Source organism: Didymella exigua, assembly GCF_010094145.1.
Source record: "Didymella exigua CBS 183.55 unplaced genomic scaffold M421scaffold_5, whole genome shotgun sequence".
Lineage (NCBI taxonomy): Eukaryota > Fungi > Ascomycota > Dothideomycetes > Pleosporales > Didymellaceae > Didymella > Didymella exigua.
Genome location: NW_022984779.1, coordinates 396,416 through 421,461, shown reverse-complemented (window position 1 = coordinate 421,461; position 25,046 = coordinate 396,416). Strand labels below are relative to the sequence as shown.

Here is a 25,046-nt window from a genome sequence, read left to right as displayed (position 1 = left end):
AGGTGCAGGTCATATCAATAGCGTCGACTCGACAACCGATTTGACACGTGATCCGGACGTGATAGCCTGCCTGTACCTGCTTGTAAGTATGTCAGGATTTGCTGTCGTTCTGAATGACACTGACTTTCCTGCTTCTGAAACGCCAGTGGGTTGTGCGTATTCTGCTCGGCCGAAACGACAAGCGACCGCTTGAGTCATGAGTGTTGCCTTCTTCCAAAAAGACAAATAAGAACACTGATGTGAAGGTGCACTTCTGTCGGAAATACCACGTCAACAATTTCCGCTGAGCAGAGCTGACTGGGGTTTATCGACAGTCTTTGCTCGAGTCCTCAGCTCTTCTCCCATCATTTGCTGTCTCTCCTGAGCCAAACCCAATTCATAGGTGATCCATGTCTCGACAAACCACTCTCATACATGACGGTCACCATATTCGCAACTCCTTTTTGCTACGCTTGTGCAGTTTGTGACTTTGGAGATTCAGCTTAACGAAAATGTTAATGGGCGCTCTTAACATTCTGTTGTCCGACCCTTGTTTTTATTCATGGTTTCTATCAGGAGGTTCTTTGCCCAAGCTGTTGTTCATATCTTCGTTTATGCTGAGGTTTTTCAAGACATGCGGGCAAACCAAGTCATGAAAGACGTCTACAGACTGTACCATGCCTGTGGAGGGCTGCAAGCTCGCAGTAGGTCGAGGTCATCTGTCTCTTCTCTATTCTATACTCCAGCTTCAGCGAACATTGGCAGCCCCATATCCATGTAAGCTTGTGAAGAGGGCTGGGCCCAGGGATTTGGAATCCGTGACATGTATGCGCATATGTTTCTGTGATATGTCTCAGTCATCTGCTCTTCTTTGTCTAGCTGCCGAGGTTATGCGTGCCCTTCAATTCTGTTGTGTAGCAGAGGAGTCGACTGAGCTGCGGTTCTTTTACCTCGGAACCTAGGAAACGCCTAGCATGCGTCATCGAGGCTTCCGAGAACCGTCAAGATGTCTATTGACCACAGCATACTTGGCCGAATTGTTGTTCATCTCGAGATATGCTTTCACACAGCAGACTCCGGATGTAAGCCAGTACCCCACGAACCAGCAGAGGCTTTCAAAGCCAGCATTTGGGGCCTTTTCCGTATACAAGATTCTGTAACTGCGACTGGCTCTCCTTGCTACAGGAGCATTCTACAGGGCATCTCAACCCGATCTCTTATCTTCGGACAGCGACTCAATTTACGCTGTGTGATGTAAAAAGCTGTGATAATGGCGTCATTGTTCCTTGCGATAGCTGTGGAGCTGACGACTCCGGCATACAATATTTAGGCGAAGTGGAGGCGGAAGTTTCAGCCGCCCCACTCAAGCCCACACAACCATTGCCGCGCATTCCAGCCCTGCAAAATCAGACACATTGAGGGCCACTGCATTCATGAACGCTGGAAACAGCTCCGTGAGCCTCACTGTTTTCTAAAAGAATTATAATATAAATATTATTCCTCAATTGCCACCCATGAAAGTCGTGGCGCAACCACCAGCAAAAGCTGATCCTCCGTGGCGCAATTGGCTAGCGCGTCTGACTGTTATCCGCATCTCGCTTGATTGCACATCAGGAGGTTGAAAGTTCGAGCCTTTCCGGGGGAGATAACAAACGCTTCTTTTTTAGTCTTTGTGGTGTCCCTGACAGGCGGTAATACTCTCTTTTTACTCGCTGTCAGATGATAGGGAAACTCTCACGTCTCTTCCAGCCATGGGCAGGCGAGTAGAGCAGCTAGCGTGCCTTCTGTTTTGCATGTCGTCGTGGTTGTGGACTTGTAGCGTGCGACACGCTGAGGTTTGTTTGTTCGGAGGGGTGCTGTGATGCTAGCAGAATGTCAAATCTCTAAGCACTTTTCGAGACCACACCACACTTCTCATGCTCATCTGCTCCTGACAGCCCATCAGGTACTTGGTACTTGTGTGGATATCTCTTTGTACGAAACACCATCTCTGGAGACTTCTACAATCTCTGCTTACAGCCAGCGTTTCCTGGGACCCATGTGTACACGCACCAGATTGGAACACGGGGAGAGGATGTAAATCTCGGGGCGTGCTAATGATGGCTGTGAATCATGTTGACCAGAAATTGAAATGTCTCCAAGCTGCACATGGACAATAGCACGATTAAAGAGCAGGTCATGTCATTATTGGCTGTCATGAACTGAGACAACACCTAGTCTGAGGTCAAAGGTATGTAATATCTAAAAAGGCCAGACCCAGTCATCAATTTCCTTGGGATCCAGTCCCTCGTGGTAAGAGTAGTTCTTCGCCTTAATCTGCTCGTTGAGCATCGCCTCGCGAGCTGCCGCGCCCTTGTTACCCAGTCCAGCGATGCGGTCGATGGCATTGATGGCCAAACTGTAGCGGTCGGTACCGTTACGGATGGCCAACTCGAGCGGTGTGTCAATGTTGCCCTTCTCTCTATACCCGCAAACAAGTAGGTTCTGCTGACCCTTGCGGCCATATGTAAGGCGGTGGATGAGCCAAGGGTATGAGTGAAAGTTGAACACACAAGGCACGTTGTCAGTGAAGATAGCCTTCCACTCATGTGCTTGCAGACCGTGAGGGTGCTCGCTTGCATCGATCAACTTGAAAAGGTCAACGACGTTGACAAAGCGAATCTTCAGCTGTGGTAGGTGAGTGCGCAAGAGAGCAGTGGCTGCAAGCGCTTCATGAGTTGAGACATCACCGCAAGATGCCATGACGATATCGGGCTCCTCGCCCTTGTCGTTAGAAGCAAAATCCCAGATACCAACGCCCTTGGAGCAGTGCTCAATAGCCTGATCCATGGTGAGGAACTGTAAGTGCTCCTGCTTGTCGGCGACGATTACGTTGACGTAGTTCTCGCTGCGAAGGCAATGGTCCATGGTTGAGAGGAGGCAGTTGGCGTCAGGAGGCAAGTAGATACGCACAACATCAGGGCTCTTGTTTGCGACGACGTCAAGGAAACCAGGGTCCTGGTGCGTAAAGCCGTTGTGGTCCTGTCGCCAGACGGTGGCTGTGAGAAGAATGTTGAGCGACGCAACCTTCTTCCTCCACTCAACCTCGAGACACTTTTCAATCCACTTGCAGTGCTGGTTCACCATGCTGTCAATGATGTGGATGAAAGGTTCGTAACTGTTGAGGAGACCATGTCGTCCGGACAGGATGTAGCCCTCAAGCCAACCCTACAATTGTCAGTAACCAACATTTGGTGAACATGTACCTGTACGTACCTCGACTGTGTGCTCTGAGAGCATCTCCATGACACGTCCATCATAGGCAAGGTTACCACCATCCTCGTCTTCCTCGAAGTAGTCAGCTAACCAAACCTTCTTGCCAGCCTCGTAGATCTTGTCCAACTTGTTCGATTGAGTCTCATCGGGGCCGAAAACCCGGAAGTCTTTCATATTCTGAGCGACGACATCGCGGAGGAAGGCAGCGAAGTTCGCCATGCTACCCATCTTCGAAACACCACCCTTCTTGACCTCAACGCTGTAGTTGCGGAAGTCCGGAACGTGCAGTTTTTTCTTCAGCAGTCCACCATTTGCGATTGGGTTGGCACTCATACGCCTGTTGCCTGTGGGTGCCAGATCCCTCAGCTCAGGAATGAGTTTGCCATCCTTGTCAAACTTCTTCTCGGGCCCGTAGCTGCGCATCCATTCCTCAAGCTTCTTCAGACTCTCGTTGTTGGTAAGAACGTCGGTGATGGGAACTTGGTGAGCGCGCCAAAAACCTTCAGAGTAGTGGTCGCCGATTTTGCGGGGGCCAGTCCAGCCCTTAGGTGTGCGAAGAACGATCATAGGCCAACGGGGCCTGAAGGCCTTACCAGAGTCGCGGGCTTCTTTTTGGTATTCCCTGATCTTTGTGACACAGCGCTCCAGTGTAGCAGCCATAGCTTGGTGCATCGACGGCAGATCGCTTCCCTCCACGAAGTATGGTGTCCATCCGTATCCAACGAAAAGGGCCTCTAGCTCCTTGTGGCTGATACGAGAGAGAATCGTAGGGTTGTTGATCTGTGAAGTCAGCAATTTGAAGGTCTGACATGTGGGTTGGGTCTTACCTTATAGCCGTTCAGGTGGAGGACGGGCAAGACAGCTCCATCAGTGATGGGGTTGAGGAACTTGGTTGAGTGCCAGCTCGTAGCCAACGGACCAGTCTCAGACTCGCCGTCACCGACCATCGTGAGCGCAATCAGGTCTGGGTGGTCAAAGACTGCACCGAAAGCGTGAGAGATCGAATACCCAAGCTCTCCACCCTCGTGCAGACTACCTGGGGTCTCGGGAGTGGCATGCGAGCCGATACCGCCAGGGAATGAGAAGTATTTGAAGAATCTCCTCAAGCCCTCCTCATCCTCCTTCTTATCGGGGTAAACCTCAGAGTACACACCCTCGAGGTAGGAGTTGGAAAGAACGGCAGGCGCACCGTGGCCAGGACCAGAAACAAAGAGAGCGTCCAAATCGTACTTCTTGATCAGACGGTTCATATGGATGTATGTGAACGACTGGCCGGCGTCGGATCCCCAGTGACCCAAGAGGCGGCGCTTCAAGTGCTCGACCGTCAACGGATCGCGTAAGAGAGGATTCCTTCGAAGGTAAATCATGCCTAGGCACATGTACATCGAAGCGTGGAAGTAATCGGTCATCAGGCGCACTTCATCGTCGGTAAGTGGTGTCTCGTTGACTGAAGACCTGGCGATGCCAAATGGTGACAAGCTAAGGTTCTCAACATCCTCGGTGAGCTTCTCGGGCTCAGAAGCCGCGACGGTTATCATTGCGTCCATATTTGCTGTTGCTTCTGAGGACACGAATAGGCAAACGCGTGCCTTTGACTTCTATGTGAAGACGCGCCTGCAATGATGTAGTAGGCGGATGCGGGCGGAAGTTCAGTTCGTTGAGAACCTTCAGAAAGGATTTGGAGCTTCGAAGTAGCCTACGCCGCCGATTGAGAGCTCAGCGCAAAGTGTAGAGAAAAGGCTACGCAATGGGCTGCCAGCTGTATTTGAACGCCGTAGCTACCGGTTCTGGGCGTTGGAAGCTGTCAGGGAAAGCTCTCCTGATCCATTGTTCTTGCTGTGCCATTGGCCACTGAGGGTCTAGCACCGGTCCTGCAAAAACATTTCATCATAAAGTGAGCTGTTCATCGAATTAGAGCTGTTCGTGTTTGCGTGCCTTGCTGCGTCATGATAGCACGATGACCTGATGCATCAAAAAGCCCCACTTTGACTGCGCTAAGCTCTTATCTGGGTCTAGCCTGAACTGCCGCCGTTGCTTTTGAGCCGGACAATGTCAGAGCTCTAATATTTTGCCTTTCCAAATATCTGACCATGGCCTCATCGTGACCGCGGCGACCCCAAGCTTATCTGCCCGAGCAATCACGATCAGGAGATAGGATGATGGCAGCCGTACTTCTCGAGATTAGAACAGCTCAAACTTTGCCATTGAAACAAGCACGCCTAGTGTCTTAAGTGCCAGTGACGTTGGCGCATCCAGCTGCCCCGCACGTCTCGATTGGAGACACCGAGAACCGAGCTGATTCTCCAAGCGATCGAGATGTTTAAGTTGGCTGGGGCCCTCAAATTTCAAGCTTTAGGCAGGGCAACGTAGGAGCCTCGAGCGGAGTGGCTTCGACGGATCTTTATGCCGCATCGCAATCACCAACGAGATGTCTGCGCACCGTCCATAGGCCAGTACGAAATACATGAATAGCTCTGCTGGGTACCGAGCTTTGAAGCCCAGCTAGCATTGTAAGGCCTTGACACAGCATAGTGCAGGAATCGCAGGCATTATTAGAGAGAAGTTGAAGCGCAAAATGGTGTGGCTTGCCTTGGCGGACGCAAGCTGCATTTCAGCTAGCGAGGCAATGATTGCATATATTGGTGGCGATATTAATAATTCGTGTTTAATTTTCTATCACATACGACCATAGGACGTTGAGAACAAGGCTTCCCGTTCGCTCAGCCCTATTTAAGCAACGTACCGGCGGATTAGTAGTTAGGTGGGTGACCACTAGCGAATACCCGCTGTTGTATGTCTTTCTTTTTTCGTTGTTGCTGCTACAGGACAGCAATCCTGTATAACGCTTGCAGGTGGAGGTGCCAGCCACCTTGTCAAACGTAAGTGTCCGTACAGTTTGTGATGCACTCAGCGCCAAAGTTAGGATCGTGTCATGCCAAACAGCGATATGGCTAGCACTATTATTGTCTATAAATATTATACTACGCAACGAATACTTGCTTAAGTATTCTTGTGCTTACCTTTTGGTATAGGCAGAGTGTAACAGAGTAGGCGCCCTGCCCTCGAAATCAATACTACGTGACTTCTCTGCTTCTACCAAAAGGTAAGCACAAGAATACTTAAGCAAGTATTCGTTGCGTAGTATAATATATATAGACAATAATAGTGCTAGCCAGCTAGCTTTGCCTCTAGCTGCTATAAGCGCTATGCCACGTGTCGTGTTCGTGCATAGTTGTTACACAAAGTACAGCCTATACTTTAAGCTTTTGCACAACAAGATAGCTGAGTATAACACCCAGCCTAAGAACATATACAATATAGATGAGAAGGGCTTTATAATTGGGGTTAGTGGCAGGAGTAAGAGAGTGTTTAAAAAGCTGTTGTTTGGCCGCAGGCAGTATAATCAGTCACTCCACAATGGCAATCGTAAGTAGGTGACATTGCTGGCTGCAATATGTGCTGATGGATCTCACCTTCCCCTGGGCATCATCTTCTCAGCTGCTGGCTGTGACGTACAGGCAAGCTAGGTACATGAGATTAACCCAGAGGAGCACTCTATCCACTTCACCACATCACCTAGTGGATAGACGGACAACAATTTAGGGTTAACGTGGCTATTAAGAAGTTATTCTTAGGTAAAGTCTTAGAAAAAAGGCAGATTTTGCGGGTAAATAGCGGGCGTTGGTTGACTCCGGGCGTTGGTTGACCTAACACGGTAAAACACGTTAACTCTGAAAGAATTGTAAGATAAACAGATCTCTGATGTGTTTGCCTTCTCTTGGCTTTCTCGTAGAAATGAAATATATGTCCCACTCGCGCCTACCCCCTTACTCACAGTCGTTTAATCCTTGCCAATTAGTCTTCGCTGCCCTGCCTTAACGACGGCTTCAGTCTATTAAGTATCTCCCGACTGCCACACGGCATAGTATACCAATCGCTAATAGATTGGTTGGTTGGTATTCATTTTACGTCTAGATAATAGGGATTAAGTCCACTATCTCGCCTCCCGAAGGGCATATACGACGTGCTGAGCTATGGGATTACAGTGCTAGCACACTACCTTAGAAAGCATTTCTTGCCTACGCGGGTATTACTACCGTTTTAAGCTACAGCTCCCCCGCCAGTTGGGGAGACTAAGCAGTGTAGATACATTAGGGTGAATCCCTTTTGTGTGTTCAAAGGCAGTGGAATGCCGTGCAATCGCTAATAGAGGTACGCCCGACGCCCGATTTCAACGAAGCATCTACAAGACGGGAAGTTTGGGGTTTGTAAGATTGCTCCCGAACATTTGTTTTCGACACCTCAATCATGGCACCAGATCGTTTTCTCAGATTGTTGTTACTCCTCTGGGATATTGGTCCCGGGATTCAGAAAGGATGATTCATGTTTCAGGCCGAGCGGGCTTACAAGTGTAATACAAACGGCATCAAATTGCAGGTTGCTTCTTGACCCTTGCTCATCACCCTACGAAATTGCGTTCTATGTGTCAGTTCAATCATACACTTTTGCATGAGCACCTTACATTGACCACTAGGAACGCATGGTAGAAATAGATTACACTCCTGGAAGCATGTTCTCACACGAGCTTTGTAACCCAGTACAGAGAAATGCTACTTGTACACTAATTGTGTATAAGGTAAAGGAGCATACATCGGCAGAATTGTGCTATGTATTGGCAACATTTGCAAAGTAGGCACACTGCCCGTGCTCGACCGCCTCGATCACCACACTGCATGTTTCAACAGTAAGACTGCCCAGACACCACCGGCTTGATAACGCCCTGATTGATCAAATCAACATAGCTCCAGTACTTCCTTTGGGTTCCCTGGCCCGCGACTGGGGTTGTGCTGTATGAGACAGCTGTCCAGAAGGCGCTGCCACTATTGTACTCGTTGAATGCATATCTCTCGGCATTGAAGACACTTTCGCGTCCAGCGAAGGTGTTATTAAACTCAGTTTGCAGCGACCACTCGCCGATATAGTTTGGGAACTTCGTCTGCTGCGCAATGGCCTGAGCCTGACCGCAAACTGCGGGATTGATGAAGTTTGCATACGTTTGCTCACCGGAGGCAAAGTAGTACACGTGTGAGTCGATGACAATGTTCTCAGTCTCGTTATAGAAGGAGGCCCAAAACTCAGCGCCTTTGAAGTTGTCCTGGAGCATCATAGGAATGCGCGGATCGACTTGCTTGATGCCGTCCAGCACACCGTTCAAGTACTGTTCGAGGCTGCCGCCCTCTGATTGGCCAGCTAGTTAGTTCCCGCTCCCACACACACATGTAGATAAGCGCTCTTCCATAGTAACAAAATACACAAGATCGCCCACCACGTTCATCAAGTACCTGTTGACCCAGGCAGCCCCTTTGTCAGTCAAGCCGGCGGGCGAGCCAAAGCTGACGAGATTAGTGTCGGAGGCCTCGTTGGGAGGAGAGATGGTGAATTTGTCAAGACCAAGGGGCGAATACTTGACGTACATGAGCATTTAGTCAATGGCTCGAAAAGAATAGTCAAGATTGGTTTCGTTGAAGAACCAGGCATCGTGACCAAATGCTTCACCAATGTCAAGCGAGTTGACACCGCCAGGGAGGCTATGGAGACCAAGAATGATGTGCATGTTGTAGCGCTGCACAGCGTAGGTGACAATGCGGTCCAGGAACTGGACCTGGTAGCCCGAGTAAAACTGGGAACCGGGGACCTTGATCCAAGCGGCGTATGTCGTAGGAATTCGTAGCGTATTGACGCCAACGCTAGCGAGGACATCGATGGTGGTAAAGTTCAGAAAGCTGCCATAACGACTGTTCAAGACAGGCCCACACCAGCGGCCTAGAGTTTCGCACAGGGTCTTTGATCTTTTAGCATGCTAATTTCGCGCGCGAATGTTCGAATACTTGCCCACTCGTCTAAGGCGTTTGCCTCTCCTACCTCAACCCACCAGATAGGGTCGTGAGTACGCTCCTTTGCGAGCCAAGCACCAAGATTTACACCGTTAGCGTTGTATATCGTCTAGTTGATGAACTTGCCATCGAGATTAGGAGGGTTAGGAGGGTAGTATAGGGGATCCGACGGGGACACGAATGGGTAGTATTGGGGAACACCAGCAGCAAAGCCGACCACAATTGCAGCTGCAAATAGGCTGCAGATCACAATGAGTAAATCCAAGAGCAAATGGAGTGAAAGGGCAAGAGTTTCAGAGCGAACTTTAAAAAGATAGCGAGTCAATACTTATGGGCCATGGCTGCATCACGATTATCACTTGATAGAACCAGAAGATCTATGATTTGACACTGTATCGCTCGGAATGTGATTAAAAGGGAATGACGTATTCAGTCATTACCCTTATTGAATCCTGAAGAGTTTAGGGTCGACGGAATGCTGAATGACCTCAGGCCTAATCCTGGTGGTACTGCAGAGGCAGACATTTCCAAATGGATGAGAGGCAGCAGTTACCCGAATTGCAAAGCACCTCAAGTTTATCGGCATTGAAAATCCTCCTAACAACTGGGATTGAGCCTGTACGTCGTCGTTCCCGTCTTGGTCTTTTCCAGAGGCTCGTGTGCTTTGGCGAGAGGCTGACGAACAACAATGTACATGATGGCATGCAGTCGTTAAAAACGCCAAATAAGCGGTTTGTCGTACCAAAAACCCTACATATGAAGATTGAATAGTAGTGGTGACACTTCCCTTAGTGCTCTGTAACTACGGCTCGTTTTATGGCGCCGTCACATGTATCCCAACGCAATACGATCCTTTCTATGAGACAATAGCCCTTGAAAGGAATTGAAACAATGAGAATCTATTCGATCGTTGTGACACATGTCGACCCCTTGACGACTGTATTTCAGTTTGGCTATATTCAAGACGGCATTTTCGTTTTCTCGAGCTCGTTCAAGTGTTCAACGTTGAAATTCTCTTGTCGTACCGCTCTTCCTGCAATATCTCCTCACTTATGGCAACCATATCCCCAAGAGATGATTTGTAAACGAATGATTGCTATCACAGCACAAATAAAATGGTACCATCTGATATCTGTCCTTCGTATGATCTGAAATGAAACCTCTCACGCCTATTTCACGCGTGTCCATTGAATATGCTGATACCGTTACCTAGTTTCAGGGGAACCCCAAGCGCCACCACCAGGGGACTGAATGATTACCCTGTCACCCGAAACCAGTCTCGTTGTGGCTTTAGCGCCCAGATTAACGACGCTCTCTCTGCCCTTGTCATCCCTCCGCACAATCAGATTGATACCACTAGATCCGTCCCCGCCGCCCTCCATTCCATATGGCTGCCTGGATCGCCGCTCACTGAGGATAGAGCACTGCACGGGGACCCTGAACTCGATGTCGCGCACTGTGCCGTCACCGCCATTGTGGCGGCCTTTACCTCCAGAAGCTTCCCTCAGAGTGAACGCGCGCAGAATGCACGGGTAACGCTTCTCGAAAACCTCTGGATCTGTGATACGTGTGTTTGTCATGTGGACGTGCACACCACTTGTACCCTCCCAGGTAGGTCCTGCACCTGCACCACCGGCGATAGTCTCATAATAGCCGAAACCATCCTCGTGCTCACCGGTTATAGAATCTTTCCCACCTGTACCGAACGTGAGATTGTTGCAGCAGCCCTGGCTGGCGGCACATGCACGGAATGCTCGAAGTACAACGTCGGTAATCCGTTGCGAGGTCAGGACGTTACCACCGACCACAGCAAGACCCTTGGCTGGGCTGAGGATACTGGCTTCGGGGACACGGATGCTGATAGGGTTCAAGCAGCCTTGGTTAAGCGGAATGTCTGTGGCGACGAGAGCCCGCAGGCAATATATGATGGCGCTGTGTGTAATAGCAATCGGGGCGTTGGTGTTGCCTAGAACCTGCGGGCCCGTACCCGTGAAGTCGAATTCAGCGGAGCCATCGTCCGCAATGGTGATTTTGAGCTTGATCGGCGTACCATCATCCATGTAGTCGACTGCCTCAAGGGGCGCGGAGCCAAGCTTGACCACCGTAGCCTTTAAGAGGTCGCGCACGGCGAGCTCAGCAGTATGCTGAATGGCATACATGTACCGGTGCACAGTGGCCAAGCCAAACTCGATGATGAGGTCCTTGATGAGGGAAATGCCTTTGACATTGGCAGCAATCTGAGCTTTCAAGTCAGACATGTTGTCCGCTAACTTTCTGGAGCCTGAGCAGCCATCATATTGAGCGGGCTCCACGAGCAGAAGCCGCTTAACTTCGTCCTCATCGAACTTTCCTGCGCTCACGAGCTTGGTGCTCTCAATAGCAGCACCCTCTTGCCATAATGCGCTGCTGGTAGGTGGCATCGAGCCAGGCAGTAACCCGCCAATATCCGCATGGTGACCACGGCTGGCAACGTAGAATGCGATAACATCATTGTCGAACACAGGAGTGATAACGGTGATGTCAGGAAGATGGGTACCGCCACAGCTCGGATGGTTAGACACGAGCACATCCCCGTCCTTTAAGTTACCCTCCCACAGTTTATGCTGGTATTGAACAGCGAACTGCATAGATCCGAGGTGGACAGGCACGTGCGGTGCATTTGCAACCAATCCGCCGTCAGGTGAAAAGATTGCGCAAGAGAAGTCTAGACGCTCCTTGATATTGGTTGAAACTGCAGTCTTCTGTAGCGTTCGACCCATCTGTTCGGCAATTGACATGAAGCGGTGGCCAAAGATTGACAGCTGAATAGGGCTGAATTCAGTCTGTTGCTGAACCTTGGAAGAGACATCAGATGGGAGGTCAATGACAACATAGTTGTCAAGGACGGTAGCGATAGCATGGGGAGTGACAAGAATGGTCTGCGTCTTGTCGATGACCAAAGCTGGTCCGGTCAGACGCGCTCCGTTGAGTAGATGCTGGAGTTCGTAGACAGGAGTCTCAGCCCAGCCACTTTGAGCGAAAAAGACACGGCTGGTGCTGATCTGGGCCGGCAATTCAACTTCAGCCTTCTGAACAAGCTTCATCTGAGCATAAGGGCTCTTCTCAAGGCGGGATTGAGAGGCACCGATGGCTCGGACACGGATATCATCGACCAAGATGGGCTTGTTGCTAAAGTTAAATCCGAATTCGCGCTTATGAGCCGCCTCAAAGCCTTGCTTGAAATCCCAGTCGTCGCCTTTAAGAATCATCAGTGAATTGCTGGAACCTGCATATCTCAGGTTGAGATAGCTGTTGTAGGATATCTGCTCAAGCGAGAAGCCTTGTCCGGAGAGCGTGCGCTGCGCTTGAGACTCGAGATCGTGAAGCTGGGATTGGATTTCGGGTTCCGTTTCAGCAGAGTAGGTCAAGGCAGCAGGGCGCTGTACCTCGTGGACAACGTCGGCCAGAGACATACCGTATGCAGAAAGAATAGATGAGTATTTGTGTATGATGACCCTGGAGATGCTCAGGACGTCGGCAACGGAGCAGGCATGCTGGCCACCGGCACCACCAAAGCAAGCGAGGTGATGGCTTGAGGTCTCAAAGCCCCTGGCCTCGGTGAGAGCGCGGATAGGCCGAGCCATGCCTTCATTAGCGACTTCCAGAAACCCCATCGCGACATCTTCAGCGGAGAAAGGAGCTTGGCCATTCTTGCAACGATCCTTGTTGATTTCCTCTGTAAGAGCTTGGAACTTTTGAGCTGTGACTTCTCTGTTCAGAGGCTCGTCCTCGTTAGGCCCAAAGACTTTCGGGAAGTATTGCGGCAGAAGCCGGCCAACAAAGAGGTTGGCGTCAGTGACAGTTAGAGGGCCACCTTTCCTATAGCAAGCGGGCCCGGGATGTGCAGAGGCTGACTCAGGGCCGACATTGAAAAGGCCGTTTCTCCAGGCTAAGATAGAACCACCACCGGCAGCGACAGTGTGGATATCAAGCTGCGGGGACTGGATCGAAATGCCAGCAGTGGTGGTCTCGAAGACGTGGTCGTACACGCCGGCATATCTCGATACATCAGTAGAGGTACCGCCCATGTCGAACCCAAGGATGGGACACTTCTCCTCGGTATCCCATGATGTCTGGGCATAGCCGACAACACCGCCAGCTGGGCCTGAGAGGATAGCTTTGAGACCGCTGAAATTTCGAAAATCCACAAGGCCACCATCGGACTGCATGAACTCGATGCGGGTATTGTGAGATTCAAATCCACCCTCGAAGTTGGCTGAGATGGAGTCAATGTAAAGTTTTATGACCGGAGTAAGATAAGCATCAGCCATGGCAGACATGCCTCTAGGCACCACATTTATCATGGGCTGCACGGAGGAGGACAGGGTGATGGAGAAGCCCATTTCTACTGCGAGCTTTCCTATCAATAGCTCGTGTTCGGGATAGGCGTATGAGTGAACAAATACCACGGCAAGCGACCGGAAGCCCGAGTCCCATAGAGTTTGGAGTTGCAACTTGACAGCTTCAGCGTCAGGCTTCTTCATGATGCGAATAGTCTCTCCAGTAATGCCAGTAACAAGTTCCGGCATCGCGGCACTTGGCAGAGTCTTTGCAGACTCGGGATCCTCGGTGTAGTCCTCCATGGTGATGCGCTCGTCAACCTCGACGACCTGCTCATATAGCACTTCAGGGCGTGCCACAGAAAGATCAAAGATCTTGGGTCGTGATTGGTTGCCAATAAGTAGTAGATCCTTGAAGCCTTTAGTTATGAGTAGCGCCGATCGGGCACCCTTTCTCTCAAGAAGTGCGTTGGTCGCGACGGTAGTGCCCATGCGGATAGAGTCAATGTGGAAAAGATTTAGGAGTTGACCCCGAGGGTGCGGCTTGCCGGTTGCCAGCTCTAGTATTCTTCGAATACCTTCTGTTGGTGCATCTTTGTAGTTGGCAGGGTCAACTGAGAGCAGCTTGAGGATTGTGTCTTGTCGACCGGGTATTGAAGCGTGCACATCAGTGAAGGTGCCACCCCGATCGATGGAGATACGAATGTTGAGCGACTCATCGGCAGCCATTTGATGGTACTAGTAGAAGGTCAATGTGAAAGAGAAAAACGAAGAGTGGCAAGATGCGCGAAAGGACGAAGCGGCTGGAGAGTATGAATGATCGAGTAGGTGAGGTGGGCCGCCTCGACATCTTATGAATTAGTCCCTACCATTGCGTCGGTAGTGCAGCGCAGCCATTCGCGAAGAGTAGGATGCCAAGAGACGTTTGAGCTGATCCGAGTCGGAGTGGGTCCCAGACGCTAGAGCTGCCGGCAGGTGACGTTGGAAGCGCTAGTGTCTGCTGCTCTCTCAGCGGCCCAGCCCCCAGATACCACCGCGGAAAAGTGTCGCAATATGATGCCCTTAAGCAATCTGATATTACAGACTACAGCAAATAGAAGCAGAGCAAAAAGTGCTAGTCTGAAGATAAGCTCAGGTGCTAGTGTATGTAGTCGAACTTCCTTCAATGATCGGGTACGCGGTCACACCCGGTTTTGGTAAGGAAGGAAACGTGCTTGTACAACATGTCAAAATTCTTAAAAATGAGATTACAGCTACAACGGCGAGCATATGTGGAAGCCTCCTAATCGTTGTTATTCCAGACAATTCAGGCGACCCTCAAATCACGAGTTGCCCCCATCTACGGCCATTTGTGTTGCCTGCGTCCACTGGGTCAAATCATAGCCTGCTGGATCTGCAAAACCTTCCTCCCACAACATCGAATCGTCATCTCCACCAAGAACACTTCCAAAGTTAGCGTCCACGTCGTAGAAAACGTCTTCGAATGTGTGGTTGGCCATGATTCCGGCGCCAGGGGAGAAGCCAGACGTGCTGCCAAAGTCCGAGTCGGCACCACCAACGTTGGGTACATGACCGATCATCATCACGCCCTGGTTTTCAACGGCTCTGTTTATCGTTTGGTCTGTCGTCTGAGCTTCGCCCTCACTGCACGTCGACACACCAAAGATAGGGGCCACAGCTGGTTTTGTTGGTAGAAATGACACCGCTGTGCCCACAGCACCAGGCATGAGGATCGACTTCAAATGCGCAAGCAGCTCATACCTGGCACCCATGTGACTATTTCCCCTTTGCGACATACCCCGCAGCAGATCGAGTCCAGCGTTCATAGCTTTCATGGCTCCGGGGTCGGTCGGAAAGGCGCCACAGACCACAACTAGGACGATGGTGGCGCTGAATGCGTGCTCACTATCCATGTAGCCGTAGGTAGCTACGAGATCGAGCTGTGCCGCTATTACCATCATGCTGATTGTTTCTTGCGCAGCCGAGATGCACATTTCGATGACGCGGATTGTGGTGTGCGAGAGTCCGACTTTCCAGTCTTGTTCCTTTGCCGCGCCGCCGTAGTTGTTTTTCAGCCGCCGATGCACGACATGGAACAATAGAGGGCGGGCAGTCATGTTGATACACTGGTAGTAATGTAAGAAGGTCGACACGGACTCGCGTGAGATGCTCAGCTTGGCCGGATCGAAACGCAGGCCGTCCGGCAGTTCGCGATGCCACTTGTTGAGTGACATCATTATGTTTCTCACCGAAGCCATTAGGCGACTACCTGACTTTGGCGTTTTACGGTAGATGCGGCTAAGAATCTCGCCAAGAATACGCGACAATTCCGTGTAGTGACGGAGTACAACTGCTGGGCAGTACTCGGGCTCACTAGGAAGCTTGGACGGCATCGAGATACCGATATCTTCGTCCTGAATAGTAAGTGGATTCCCCGACTTGACAGACACAATGCGATCCAGACTGTAAATGCTCCACCATACGCGCCGCCGGTGTTCCAGAGTAGTCTCATCCAGGCCAGTGCCAGCGGCTTCTTGATGGAGACCGAGTGAGATGGCCATTCGCAGTGCCATACCAATGTAGAGGAAAGCGGCATCGCGACGGTTCATGTTCTGCATAAAGTAGCCGACATAGGCCAATGCCTCAACACGCAGTATCGATCCTTCTTCGTGTATTTCGGGCAGAAGTTCCAGAGCTGCTGTGAAATAATCAAATCCAGGAGGCCCCTTGAAGTCGATCCACTGGTTGATCGAGTACAGCTGACCAAAGGCCAAGATCATCAGTACTTTAGCATACGCAAGGCGACCCTCCTTATCAGAACCTTGGGGCGGACCCTGATAAGCTTCAAGAAGTGATCGTTCAAAGGCCTCCGGATCAGTAAAACAGAATATGGTGCCGATATATGTGTACTGTATAGCGAACAAACGTCGAGCAATGTCCCAAGGGGGTAATCTGGCCTTGTTTCGTGGGAACATGGGACGTGATCGCAGAGCATCTGGATTGTAGAAGTCTGTGTTAGTATCGAGACCGCCATCATCATAATATAGACCCGATAGGTTGCGCAAGCCGCGGAGAAAGTTGTCAGATGACCCTGGACCTTTGAAACCTTTGCCGAAGTCAACAATGATCTAAAACTGGGGGATAAGAATCATGTGCGGCACATACTGACTGATGGTCTTCCGGGCAAGCTCACACCGAGGTGCGTGAATGGCTCGAGAAGTTGGAGTTCGTCCTCGATTTCCTCGCCTTCATCCCCTATAGTTGGCCGCACCCTTGTTGGGACAGTCATGGGTGACGCTTGACCGTGATCTTTCAAAGCTGCTCGAACTTAGTTTCGCCCTCGTATTGCTGTGAAGCGAAGCTACCACGGAAGGCTGCCTACCCTCATACTCCTTGACCTTTGCCTCCAAATCTCTCAAATAGCTGTAAATACTGTCAGATGGATGCCCTCGTCATTTTGACAGGTTCAAGGGCCGATGCATACTTTTCGGTGATGGTTATCTTTCTTGCTTCTTCGTAGATGCAGTCGAGTCCGCTGTCTCGACATCTTGAACACTGAGGGCGCTCTTTGGAGCAACCAGAACGGCGCTGCCTGCATCGTGAGCATCTACGCAATATCTGTCAACGAAATTGCTCTGGTGTGCGGATAAGAGGAATGACAACACTTACGCAACAGGCCGGCCAGATCCCGCATCGCAAATGCTCGTGGTTGGCGAACCTAAACTCATAGCTGAATCGAGTAAGAAAGAGTGGATCGTACATCAACTAGACAGGTGTCGCAATGAGGAGAAGAGACATTCGACTCCATCGGTCGGCGAAAGACAACTTCAAGCGAGAACAGCTTCCAGAATGACTTCGGTGACGGCGTGGCTGACTACTCCTAATTTTGAGATTCGTGATCATAATAAGAGTCTCTTGGGTCTCTTCATTTCTGGGACTCAGAAGGTTTGTCTTAGTGACCAGGTGTTATTCGACAGTTGGCGATTAGGTCCAGGATCTTTGCTGTAAATTAGATGGAAGGAATTCAATGTTAATAATAACTACGCTCTTGCCTCCCCTAAGTTGCCTACCTAAAGTGGCAGTCTACCTAATATTAACGCACAGGTAGCCCATCCGAGATAAGGGAGCTTTGGGTCGATGCGTAAATGTCAGCGGCTTGATAGTCGAGGATGGGAGGCGGGGTGCTCCGTCGCTGTACTTCTCCGTCGAATTTGCCGATCTTTGGTCTAGTCTAAACTTAATCCAGGTAGCTTGACCATCAGGCTGTCAGCTGTGATATCCCCTGTGTATGTACTAGTAGATGATTAACTGTAGTTCTTGCTGCGTGTCCTCTTTCCATCTGTTTTGTTTTGCACACAGATATCAAGATGCCGATTAAGGCGAATTTCGAAAAGTGCAGATTGCACTTGTTCAAGAAAGCGAAAGGCATCAGAGCCAATCAGAGGCCGTTGCTTGTCAGACGGATGATCTGTGCATGCTCAGATCATCAATAATCAGACCAATGCCTGCATACGTGCATCACGAGATTTACTTATCCGGCTTCCCTACAGCATTCCCGGAAAGTGGCGTGACACTCAGCTCACACAAGCGTTGTATACCACAAATCCCGATCTAACCTATCTTCTCGATATAAAATCTGCGGTTCCTCTCACACGCTCGAATTCTCTCTCCTTATCAGATGGCGCTCCCTAGTCATCATGGTACTCGCATGTGCAACCATATAACATCGACGAAATCTAATCATCACTTCAGCGTCTCATCTTTCTTTGAAATTTTTTATTCATTGTGTGTATGTTTGAAACAGCTCCGACTCGTCCGTCACTTCGTTCGAGCCGGTAACGAACTCACAACGCCAAACCTGTTCGGACAAAGCTTAGAAGCGAAAGGCGTGATGCGAATGACACGCAAGGTAGGTTTTGTACATCGATCTGTACGTCGCTCAACGTTTCCCGAACTCCCTCTGTTCGTCTCCACATCCAACGCCATCCACCTTGTGGTATCAATGTCAATTTCGATCATATCTCGTCCGTCAATTACGCGGTAGCAGAAACGGTCTCAACCTCGACCTTGGGCAGCGGCGCCGACTTGCCGCCGAGATCTGTGGCGCGGGCCTTGGGGTTCTTGGTGTAGTAGTTCGAGATAGCGGATTTGATGGCGTCTTCGGCAAGCATGGAGCAGTGAACTTTAACGGTCATTAACCATCCGCATACATCTCGAGAACGAAGAGCTTACGCTTGACAGGTGGCAGGCACAGCTCCTTTGCGATCTCTGTGTTTTTGATCCTCGCGGCGTCCTCAAGAGTCATACCGCGGACCAGCTCGGTCAAGTAACTTGAACTGGCAATTGCGCTGCCGCAACCGAATGTCTTGAACTTGACGTCGCTGATGGTGTTGTTGTTTGGGTCAACACGGATCTGCAGCTTCATGACGTCGCCGCATGCGGGTGCGCCGACGAGACCAGTACCGACGTCAGTGTCGGTCTTCGACATGGACCCGACATTGCGGGGACGGCTGTAGTGATCGAGCAGTGCTGCGGATGTTAGCCGGTCGTCCTCGTCAATGTTGCGCCCGTGATGACTGAAAGGAGCGGCTCGGAATCGGCTCCGATGCTTGCCACGCTTCTACGATCATCGACGTTGCGCAAAGGCGCGACTTATCTTTCTCGTGGTATTGCCGCCTGCCTGCTGCTGGTACTGTGGATACTGCTGTACGGAGAGGCGAGGCGATGCTGGGTCTGGCGGCGGTTGCGAGCACACGGCCGGCCTGGGCGGGAACTGCTGCTGCGACTCTCCTGAACATGGCGAAAAGGTGTGTATGTGTTTTGTTGACTATCGTAGGTCTTGCAATTAATAAATTGCAGAAGATGGTTGGTGTGTGGAAACTCTGGTGTAGGTGGTGGTGTCGGTGTGATGGATAGTCGAGGGAAAAGACGTAAGTTTATCGCCCCCGAGCTCGGTCACAGAGCCAAGCTTTGGCCCATGTGGGGTGAATCCGCCGGACAAGAGCCACTCTTTGCGCGGCGACCGTCATCGCCGGATGCGTTTTCCTTATCAGATCGGCCACAAATGTAATCACTTGCATAATCTGATGCAGTGCAGCACCATGCACCGCGCACATACCAGCTCAACTTTGTGGTCGTAACTTCGTGACATTGTCGCCTTCAGACTGTTCTATGATGCCTATGATCATACTATGTAACATCTCTCTTTTGATTTGGCAGGTTCAAACGCGCCAATCGCAATCAACTCCGCTCCCGCTATGCTAGCTCACCACTGAACCTAGACCGCCCGTCTTACAAACGCCTGAAGAAATACACATACGCAAACTTCTTCATCTCATCGATATCGGCAGCCTTAGCTACCTTCTCGTCGTTGAAGAGCACCCACGCAGGATCTTGTTCGTCAGGCAGCTGTTTACGAACGAATGCAACGTAGTGTCCGGCGTGGATAGAGCTGCCCTTATGGCAGACAATGGACTGGAGCTGGAAGTTGGCCGGCAGCTTGTCGCTTCCTGGGACCGACTTCTCCTGATGTGCAGCAGGTGCCTATTCATGTTAGATCGTTGAAGATTTTGATGTGCTATTGACTCACTTCTGCGCTTGCATCATCGCCAAAGTCGCCGGCAGCCTCGGGGTGACTGAACAGCCATTCAACAGCGCGCTCCATATCTCCACCGGTTTCCTTCAGTGCCTGTCGAGCTTGTGGAGCGTTGAAGCCCATGCCACTCAATTGCTCAATCTTTTCTGGATCGACTGCACTCGCGGCACCACCAGAGCCGCCTCCACTACCAGCGTTGAAGTCAACCGGGTCGTCGATATCGGGGTCCTCCATGTGAGCGAAGAGCCATTCTGAGGCTGCCTCCGGATCTTCGTTGCCGGTGGCATGCAGCGCCTTCTCGCATCGCACACGAGGGAAACCCATTGCCTCAAGCATGGACAACGCAGCCTCGTTTGGCGTCCACTTGGAGGAGCTACCGGCACCGCCATCATCGGGCAGGACCTCTTCGTTGTCCTGCAGGCCGTGCGACTTGTATGCATCAAAAGGAATCTCCTCGTCACCAACAATAACCGGAACATCTTGCTTTGTTGGCACCCAGTTCACGATCTCAAAGCGACGTGCGTTGACAGCCAAAACTGAAGGAAACGTCTTGAACAGGCTCCTCTTCGTGAAGCCATCCTTGCTCCCGCACGAAGCGCAAGTGAGCTCAACTATCTCTTCAGCAGTGAAAACGTCTAGACACTCCTTCAATGTGACAGGCTCGAACTCTTCCTTCTCCTTTTCTTTGCCCAGGCTGTCTGTAGCGTCCATCTGCGCCTCTTTGGGCACCCTCCGAATTGGGACGGGGATAGAGATGTTTTCCTGCTCATCTGATCGGTAACGGACTCGCTTGCAGCTGATGCACTGAAGTCGCTGCTCCATGGCAAACCTGAAAGCATCGACAGGGTCCTTGGAAGGCGCAACATGCTGTGATCTGGAAATGAGCTTGAGCAGGTGGAGTAGCAGCTCGAAAGCATCCTGCTGTCGCATCGTTGAGAACTCCGCGTGCCCTCGACCGATCAAGTGCTTGAGCATGGCTGGGGCAAGACCGCGCTGGTGTGGAGCTTCGGGCGTGTGCTCGGTGACGACGACATCGCTGTCTGGCTTCGAGTACCGCCCCGAGATCAGACCATCGGCGACCTTGCGGAGCTGGGTTTCCAGATCTTCAGCAGGAAGCGCTGCGTTTGGTGGGCGTTGCTCCGGAAGGTAGTATCGGTCTCTGAACTCCGGTATCGCGAACAGCGCCTGCAGTGTGCTGTTGAGGTAGCAGCTATTGCCCAGGTTCTTGAGTCCTGTGAAGTCTGAGCCAAACAGAGGCTTCAGCTCCTTACCATCCTCTGTTGTCATTGAGAACTCCCATCGCAGATTCTGCTCAACCTGCATCTCGGTCAAGCTCTTCTCCGTCTTCACTCGGTCCTTGATGTTGATACCCCAGTGTGCCAGATGATTCGGTAGTTCTGGGTCAACTCGCTCTTCGTCGCAAGCATAACAGTAGATGTCTGCAGTGCCATCGGCAGTGAGGGAACCCAGCTTGACGGCGACGGGGTGTCCTGTCGACTTCGTGTGTCCAACACCGTGCGAGTTGCCACCAATGCCGCCAAACTGTTGTCGCCCGCAGCCGAGGTTGCCACAACTCAAACAGAGCCACAGATTCTCGCCGAGTTCGCACTCGGAACAGTGCCCTAGAGCACCAGACTCGATCTGTCGTGCCTCTTGCTGTTCTAAACACAGTGTGTGCTCGCAAGCCGTCATCTCCTGCTCCCACGCCTTGACTTCCTCCTGTCTGGCAAAGGTGTTGGCCTTGAGAACCGCGTCGACTAGCTGTGGGAGCTTTCCAGAGCTCTTGTCCACCTCATCAATGCCACACTCGTAGCACTTGACGGTTGTCTTAGTGTCGTAGCGGTCGGTTTCAGTCTCAGCGGCAATCGAGAGCTTTGTCATCTTTGCCGGCGGTTCCGAGTCACGAGTGACTTGCTTGCGAGTGCGCTTGATGTTCAGAACAAGCGGATGGGAGGTTCCTGATACATGGAGGATAGAGTGGCTGCGGTCGGCGGTACACCCACCGTTGAAGCAGTAGAGGCATACATCGAGGCCAGTAGGATCGTCCTAGATCGTCAGCTTTGAAGCGTTCAAGGTACGGGGCTAATTACTATTGAGTCGAAGCACTGTGTGCAATCTTCACGATAAACAGACTGGGTTGGACCAGGCGGTCGAAGCTCTGTAAACATGTAAACATAATTGCGGGGTGGGCGGCAAAGCGGGCTTCTTACCTGGCGCGTCTACGTGTACGCACGCCATGATGTTTACAGTGACCTTGAGGTTTGAAGCCTACAAGTGACGGAGAAAGGTGAAGGAAAGGCAATGCGGGAGAGTTAAGAGCGAGGACAAACGCGTGGCGCGCCTGCAGTTTGCTGCCGGTCCCTGGCGATCGGCAATGACATAGCTCCAGTGTGGGGCAAGGTTGCACCCCTCGCCCCCGAGCTTTTCCTCCAGCTGTCAGGCAGATGCTTTCCCAGTCCTTTGCTTTTTCAAGTAATATTCTTTTCTCAGGCTTCCAGAATGTCGATTTGTCAGTCGTCACTCTTGGCACAAGCACTTTACATCCATTTCACGACACTGTTCGTTGCAATGCATCCACTCTTTCGTTTATTACTAAGCTGATCTACACGATCAAATAAAGACTGGTGATCACGCTGGGTCCGATAAACAGTCCAAACCAGAAGATGCCGTTTCCTAGCGTGTGCTTTTCCTTCATCCACCTTGTCTTCATGAAGGCCGCAAGAGGCAGCTGCGTCAGCTGGAATGTGAACAGATATCCTCTGATCTTGTGGAAGATACAAAACATAAGAACTTCGTGTACGATGGCGCTGAGTAGAAATGTGAAGAACGTAGCCTGCATCTTGGACAGGTGGAAGAATGAGATGGATGAGTGGTACACGTGGCGCAGGAGGAAATTGTGAACTGGCCTGTTCCAATCGCGTGCATACTGATCAAAACTCACGCTGTTCCACCAGTCGCCGTAAAAGTCACGGTCGGCGAACCGCGTGATCTCGGCCAACACGTTAAGTAGACACTCCCAGATAACATACCAGGAAAGGAGCTGCTCGAGAAGCATGGGAAACAGCATATCGCTGACGACCCAAGGGAACTCTTTCCATCGCTCGTCGAGCGACATGCCTGCCTCCTTCTGTCTTGTGGTCTCGACAACGACGGGATAGATGTACGCTTGCGACACAACGACCATGACCCAGATGACTCCCAGTGTGGCGGCAGCCTTCTCGGCTACGTACCACCAGTTGATCCTTTCCTGACGAGGGTACTCGAGATCGTAAACCAGGGTAGGTAAGCAGGTCCACTCGATGAAGTTGTACAATGTCAAGTTATTAGGATACATGTTGGCGGTTGTCGAGCATTTGCCGCGAAGTTCTTCGTCTAAGATCGTGACTTCGGTCGTGAGAATACGATGGAAAGTCTGTATTTGCTCGCTGTCCAGTGCCTCGTTGGTCTCGATAGCTTGGCCAATAGACGCAATCTGCGACTCCTCTGTCGAGAAGTCGGTAGAGTACTTCGGACCGCGGCTTTTGCGATGCGTCAGCGTATTGTCTTCTGAACAATTGACACCAGTTGCTGATAGCGTCGCAGCACTTGGTAAAGTTGGCGAGAGGCCTTGTTGAGCGTTAAGGTCATCAAGCTGATGAAGCTTCTGTTCGAGCAGGTTACGCCTGCGATAAACGCGTGATACTAGAATCATCTTAGCAAGCGATGTTCAGAAATAGCCTTGAACTTACAATAACCGTTGTAAAAGGAATACGCGTGCTGCTTCATAAGTAACACAAATACGTGCAAGACAACAAACACTGTGTGCGTCCAGGGCCACTGTCGCCAGAACGTCCAGAAGATTACGAAACCCGTGAAGAACGACTGCCACACGGACTGTATGATCCAGCCTGACTCACTCCACGACAGGTAGCCTGCAGCGATGACCTTGTGTAAGAAGAACCCGAAGCTGGTGGCAGCACACATAGCTGTGTCTGTAGCCAAGAGCACGAACAGGTCGCGGTCTACCATCAAGTGTAATATCTCTGCGTTTCCAAACACTGATCCTTCTTCTTTGTAATTCCGGGCGGCAATCTGTGTAAGCAGCAAGGCCATGGCGATCCAGAACAAGGTGAAGAAGCCGTGGAAAGGCGACTGGGACGCGTTGGGGTTCTGACGATCAAAGGTCGTGAATTGGCGGGTGAAAACCAGATCTCGTATCCTGGCCTTCGATTTCCCGCTCAGCTTCTCCACCTCCTTTTGCATACCGGAGCGCATGATCTCCCGGAGTTCTTCTGCCGTCAGACTGTGTTGAGTCTTCTTTCCCGAATCATCGATTAAGACCCGTATGCTCTTCCTCCTCCTCTTCTCATTTCTGCTCTCATTCCCCTTGTCATCATATAACCCATCTTCGCTCCTGTCAGAAGGTATCGCTGTCGTATTCCCGCTTCGATTGCCGGCGGCATCCATTTTGGTAGATGCTCTCAATTGGGAGACGCCGTCGATATCTGACATGTCTGATGAACTCTCTTGTGTCCACGATCCTTCCCGAGGTGTCTTCGAGAGCCCGTCGAAGGCATGCACGACGGCCGAGGGTCGCCGTTCGCTGTCGTTTGTAGACATCATGGAATGTTTGGACAATGTCCAAAAACCGCTCAGATGGGTGAGATTTAATGTTCAGGCGACCGTCATGTGGGTTATGAAGGAGCTTTGACACGAACTCTGATGTGTGCGGAGCCGTGACGACAACATCGGGATCTAGGGGCGAGTAGGAATCGGCAGGGAAGTGCGAGGACCACAGGCCAGCTTTAAAATCGATATGGTGCACGCGACTTCTAGCATCTACTGAAGCTCGCGGGCAAAACGAGCAGGGCCTTGCGATGGTCATTCCGAAAATCCAGTAGTAAGCCAGGGTCGGCGATGACGCATGATCGTCGTACCTGCCTCCGCAATTCCATCTCGAGCTACAGGGGGAAGCAGCCGCACGCCACACCATGTGGCTGCAGCTGCACTTCAAATCACGTGTAG

At 51.1% G+C, this 25,046-nt stretch overlaps 8 protein-coding genes and 1 non-coding gene across 9 annotated transcripts; 2 read left to right on the top strand and 7 right to left on the bottom strand.

Annotated features, from left to right (window-relative positions):
- The first annotated feature begins 1,528 nt into the window (after window positions 1-1,528).
- Window positions 1,529-1,624, top strand: M421DRAFT_t30. Its single transcript has one exon. It is a non-coding gene; the product is annotated as a tRNA-Asn (tRNA).
- Window positions 1,625-2,220: 596 nt separating this feature from the next.
- M421DRAFT_56227 (D-xylulose 5-phosphate/D-fructose 6-phosphate phosphoketolase) lies at window positions 2,221-4,781 on the bottom strand (the record flags this gene model as incomplete). Its single annotated transcript, XM_033595381.1, has 3 exons — window positions 2,221-3,186; window positions 3,235-4,014; window positions 4,062-4,781. The coding sequence occupies 3 exons, from the start codon at window positions 4,779-4,781 to the stop codon at window positions 2,221-2,223; spliced, it is 2,466 nt and encodes an 821-aa protein (XP_033451897.1).
- Window positions 4,782-6,425: 1,644 nt separating this feature from the next.
- M421DRAFT_417415 (uncharacterized protein) lies at window positions 6,426-6,958 on the top strand (the record flags this gene model as incomplete). The annotated part of the gene is made up of 1 exon (XM_033591457.1): window positions 6,426-6,958. A coding segment is annotated over exon 1 (224 nt), but the record flags the coding sequence as incomplete, so codon positions are not given.
- A 1,014-nt stretch (window positions 6,959-7,972) lies between these two features.
- Window positions 7,973-9,832, bottom strand: M421DRAFT_98756 (glycoside hydrolase family 5 protein; the record flags this gene model as incomplete). Its single annotated transcript, XM_033598654.1, has 5 exons — window positions 7,973-8,462; window positions 8,577-8,698; window positions 8,810-9,076; window positions 9,127-9,237; window positions 9,809-9,832. The coding sequence occupies 5 exons, from the start codon at window positions 9,830-9,832 to the stop codon at window positions 7,973-7,975; spliced, it is 1,014 nt and encodes a 337-aa protein (XP_033451895.1).
- Window positions 9,833-10,057: 225 nt separating this feature from the next.
- Window positions 10,058-14,256, bottom strand: M421DRAFT_417414 (uncharacterized protein). Its single transcript, XM_033591456.1, has one exon. It carries the CDS (start codon window positions 14,174-14,176, stop codon window positions 10,334-10,336), a length of 3,843 nt encoding a protein of 1,280 aa, XP_033451894.1. The 5' UTR covers window positions 14,177-14,256; the 3' UTR covers window positions 10,058-10,333.
- A 513-nt stretch (window positions 14,257-14,769) lies between these two features.
- M421DRAFT_98754 (uncharacterized protein) lies at window positions 14,770-17,175 on the bottom strand (the record flags this gene model as incomplete). Its single annotated transcript, XM_033598653.1, has 5 exons — window positions 14,770-14,924; window positions 15,108-16,553; window positions 16,830-16,870; window positions 16,932-17,054; window positions 17,117-17,175. 5 exons carry the CDS (start codon window positions 17,173-17,175, stop codon window positions 14,770-14,772), a joined length of 1,824 nt encoding a protein of 607 aa, XP_033451893.1.
- A 1,150-nt stretch (window positions 17,176-18,325) lies between these two features.
- M421DRAFT_317088 (uncharacterized protein) lies at window positions 18,326-19,491 on the bottom strand. The gene is made up of 3 exons (XM_033589261.1): window positions 19,104-19,491; window positions 18,680-18,973; window positions 18,326-18,629 (listed from the first exon to the last, which is right to left on the bottom strand). Exons 1-3 carry the CDS (start codon window positions 19,243-19,245, stop codon window positions 18,481-18,483), a joined length of 585 nt encoding a protein of 194 aa, XP_033451892.1. The 5' UTR covers window positions 19,246-19,491; the 3' UTR covers window positions 18,326-18,480.
- On the bottom strand, window positions 19,307-22,520 carry M421DRAFT_417411 (ubiquitin carboxyl-terminal hydrolase 14). The gene is made up of 4 exons (XM_033591455.1): window positions 22,253-22,520; window positions 22,133-22,200; window positions 20,037-22,088; window positions 19,307-19,990 (listed from the first exon to the last, which is right to left on the bottom strand). Exons 1-4 carry the CDS (start codon window positions 22,278-22,280, stop codon window positions 19,739-19,741), a joined length of 2,400 nt encoding a protein of 799 aa, XP_033451891.1. The 5' UTR covers window positions 22,281-22,520; the 3' UTR covers window positions 19,307-19,738.
- A 124-nt stretch (window positions 22,521-22,644) lies between these two features.
- M421DRAFT_98745 (MBOAT-domain-containing protein) lies at window positions 22,645-24,533 on the bottom strand (the record flags this gene model as incomplete). Its single annotated transcript, XM_033598651.1, has 2 exons — window positions 22,645-23,723; window positions 23,771-24,533. The coding sequence occupies 2 exons, from the start codon at window positions 24,531-24,533 to the stop codon at window positions 22,645-22,647; spliced, it is 1,842 nt and encodes a 613-aa protein (XP_033451890.1).
- Between the last annotated feature and the right edge of the window lie 513 nt (window positions 24,534-25,046).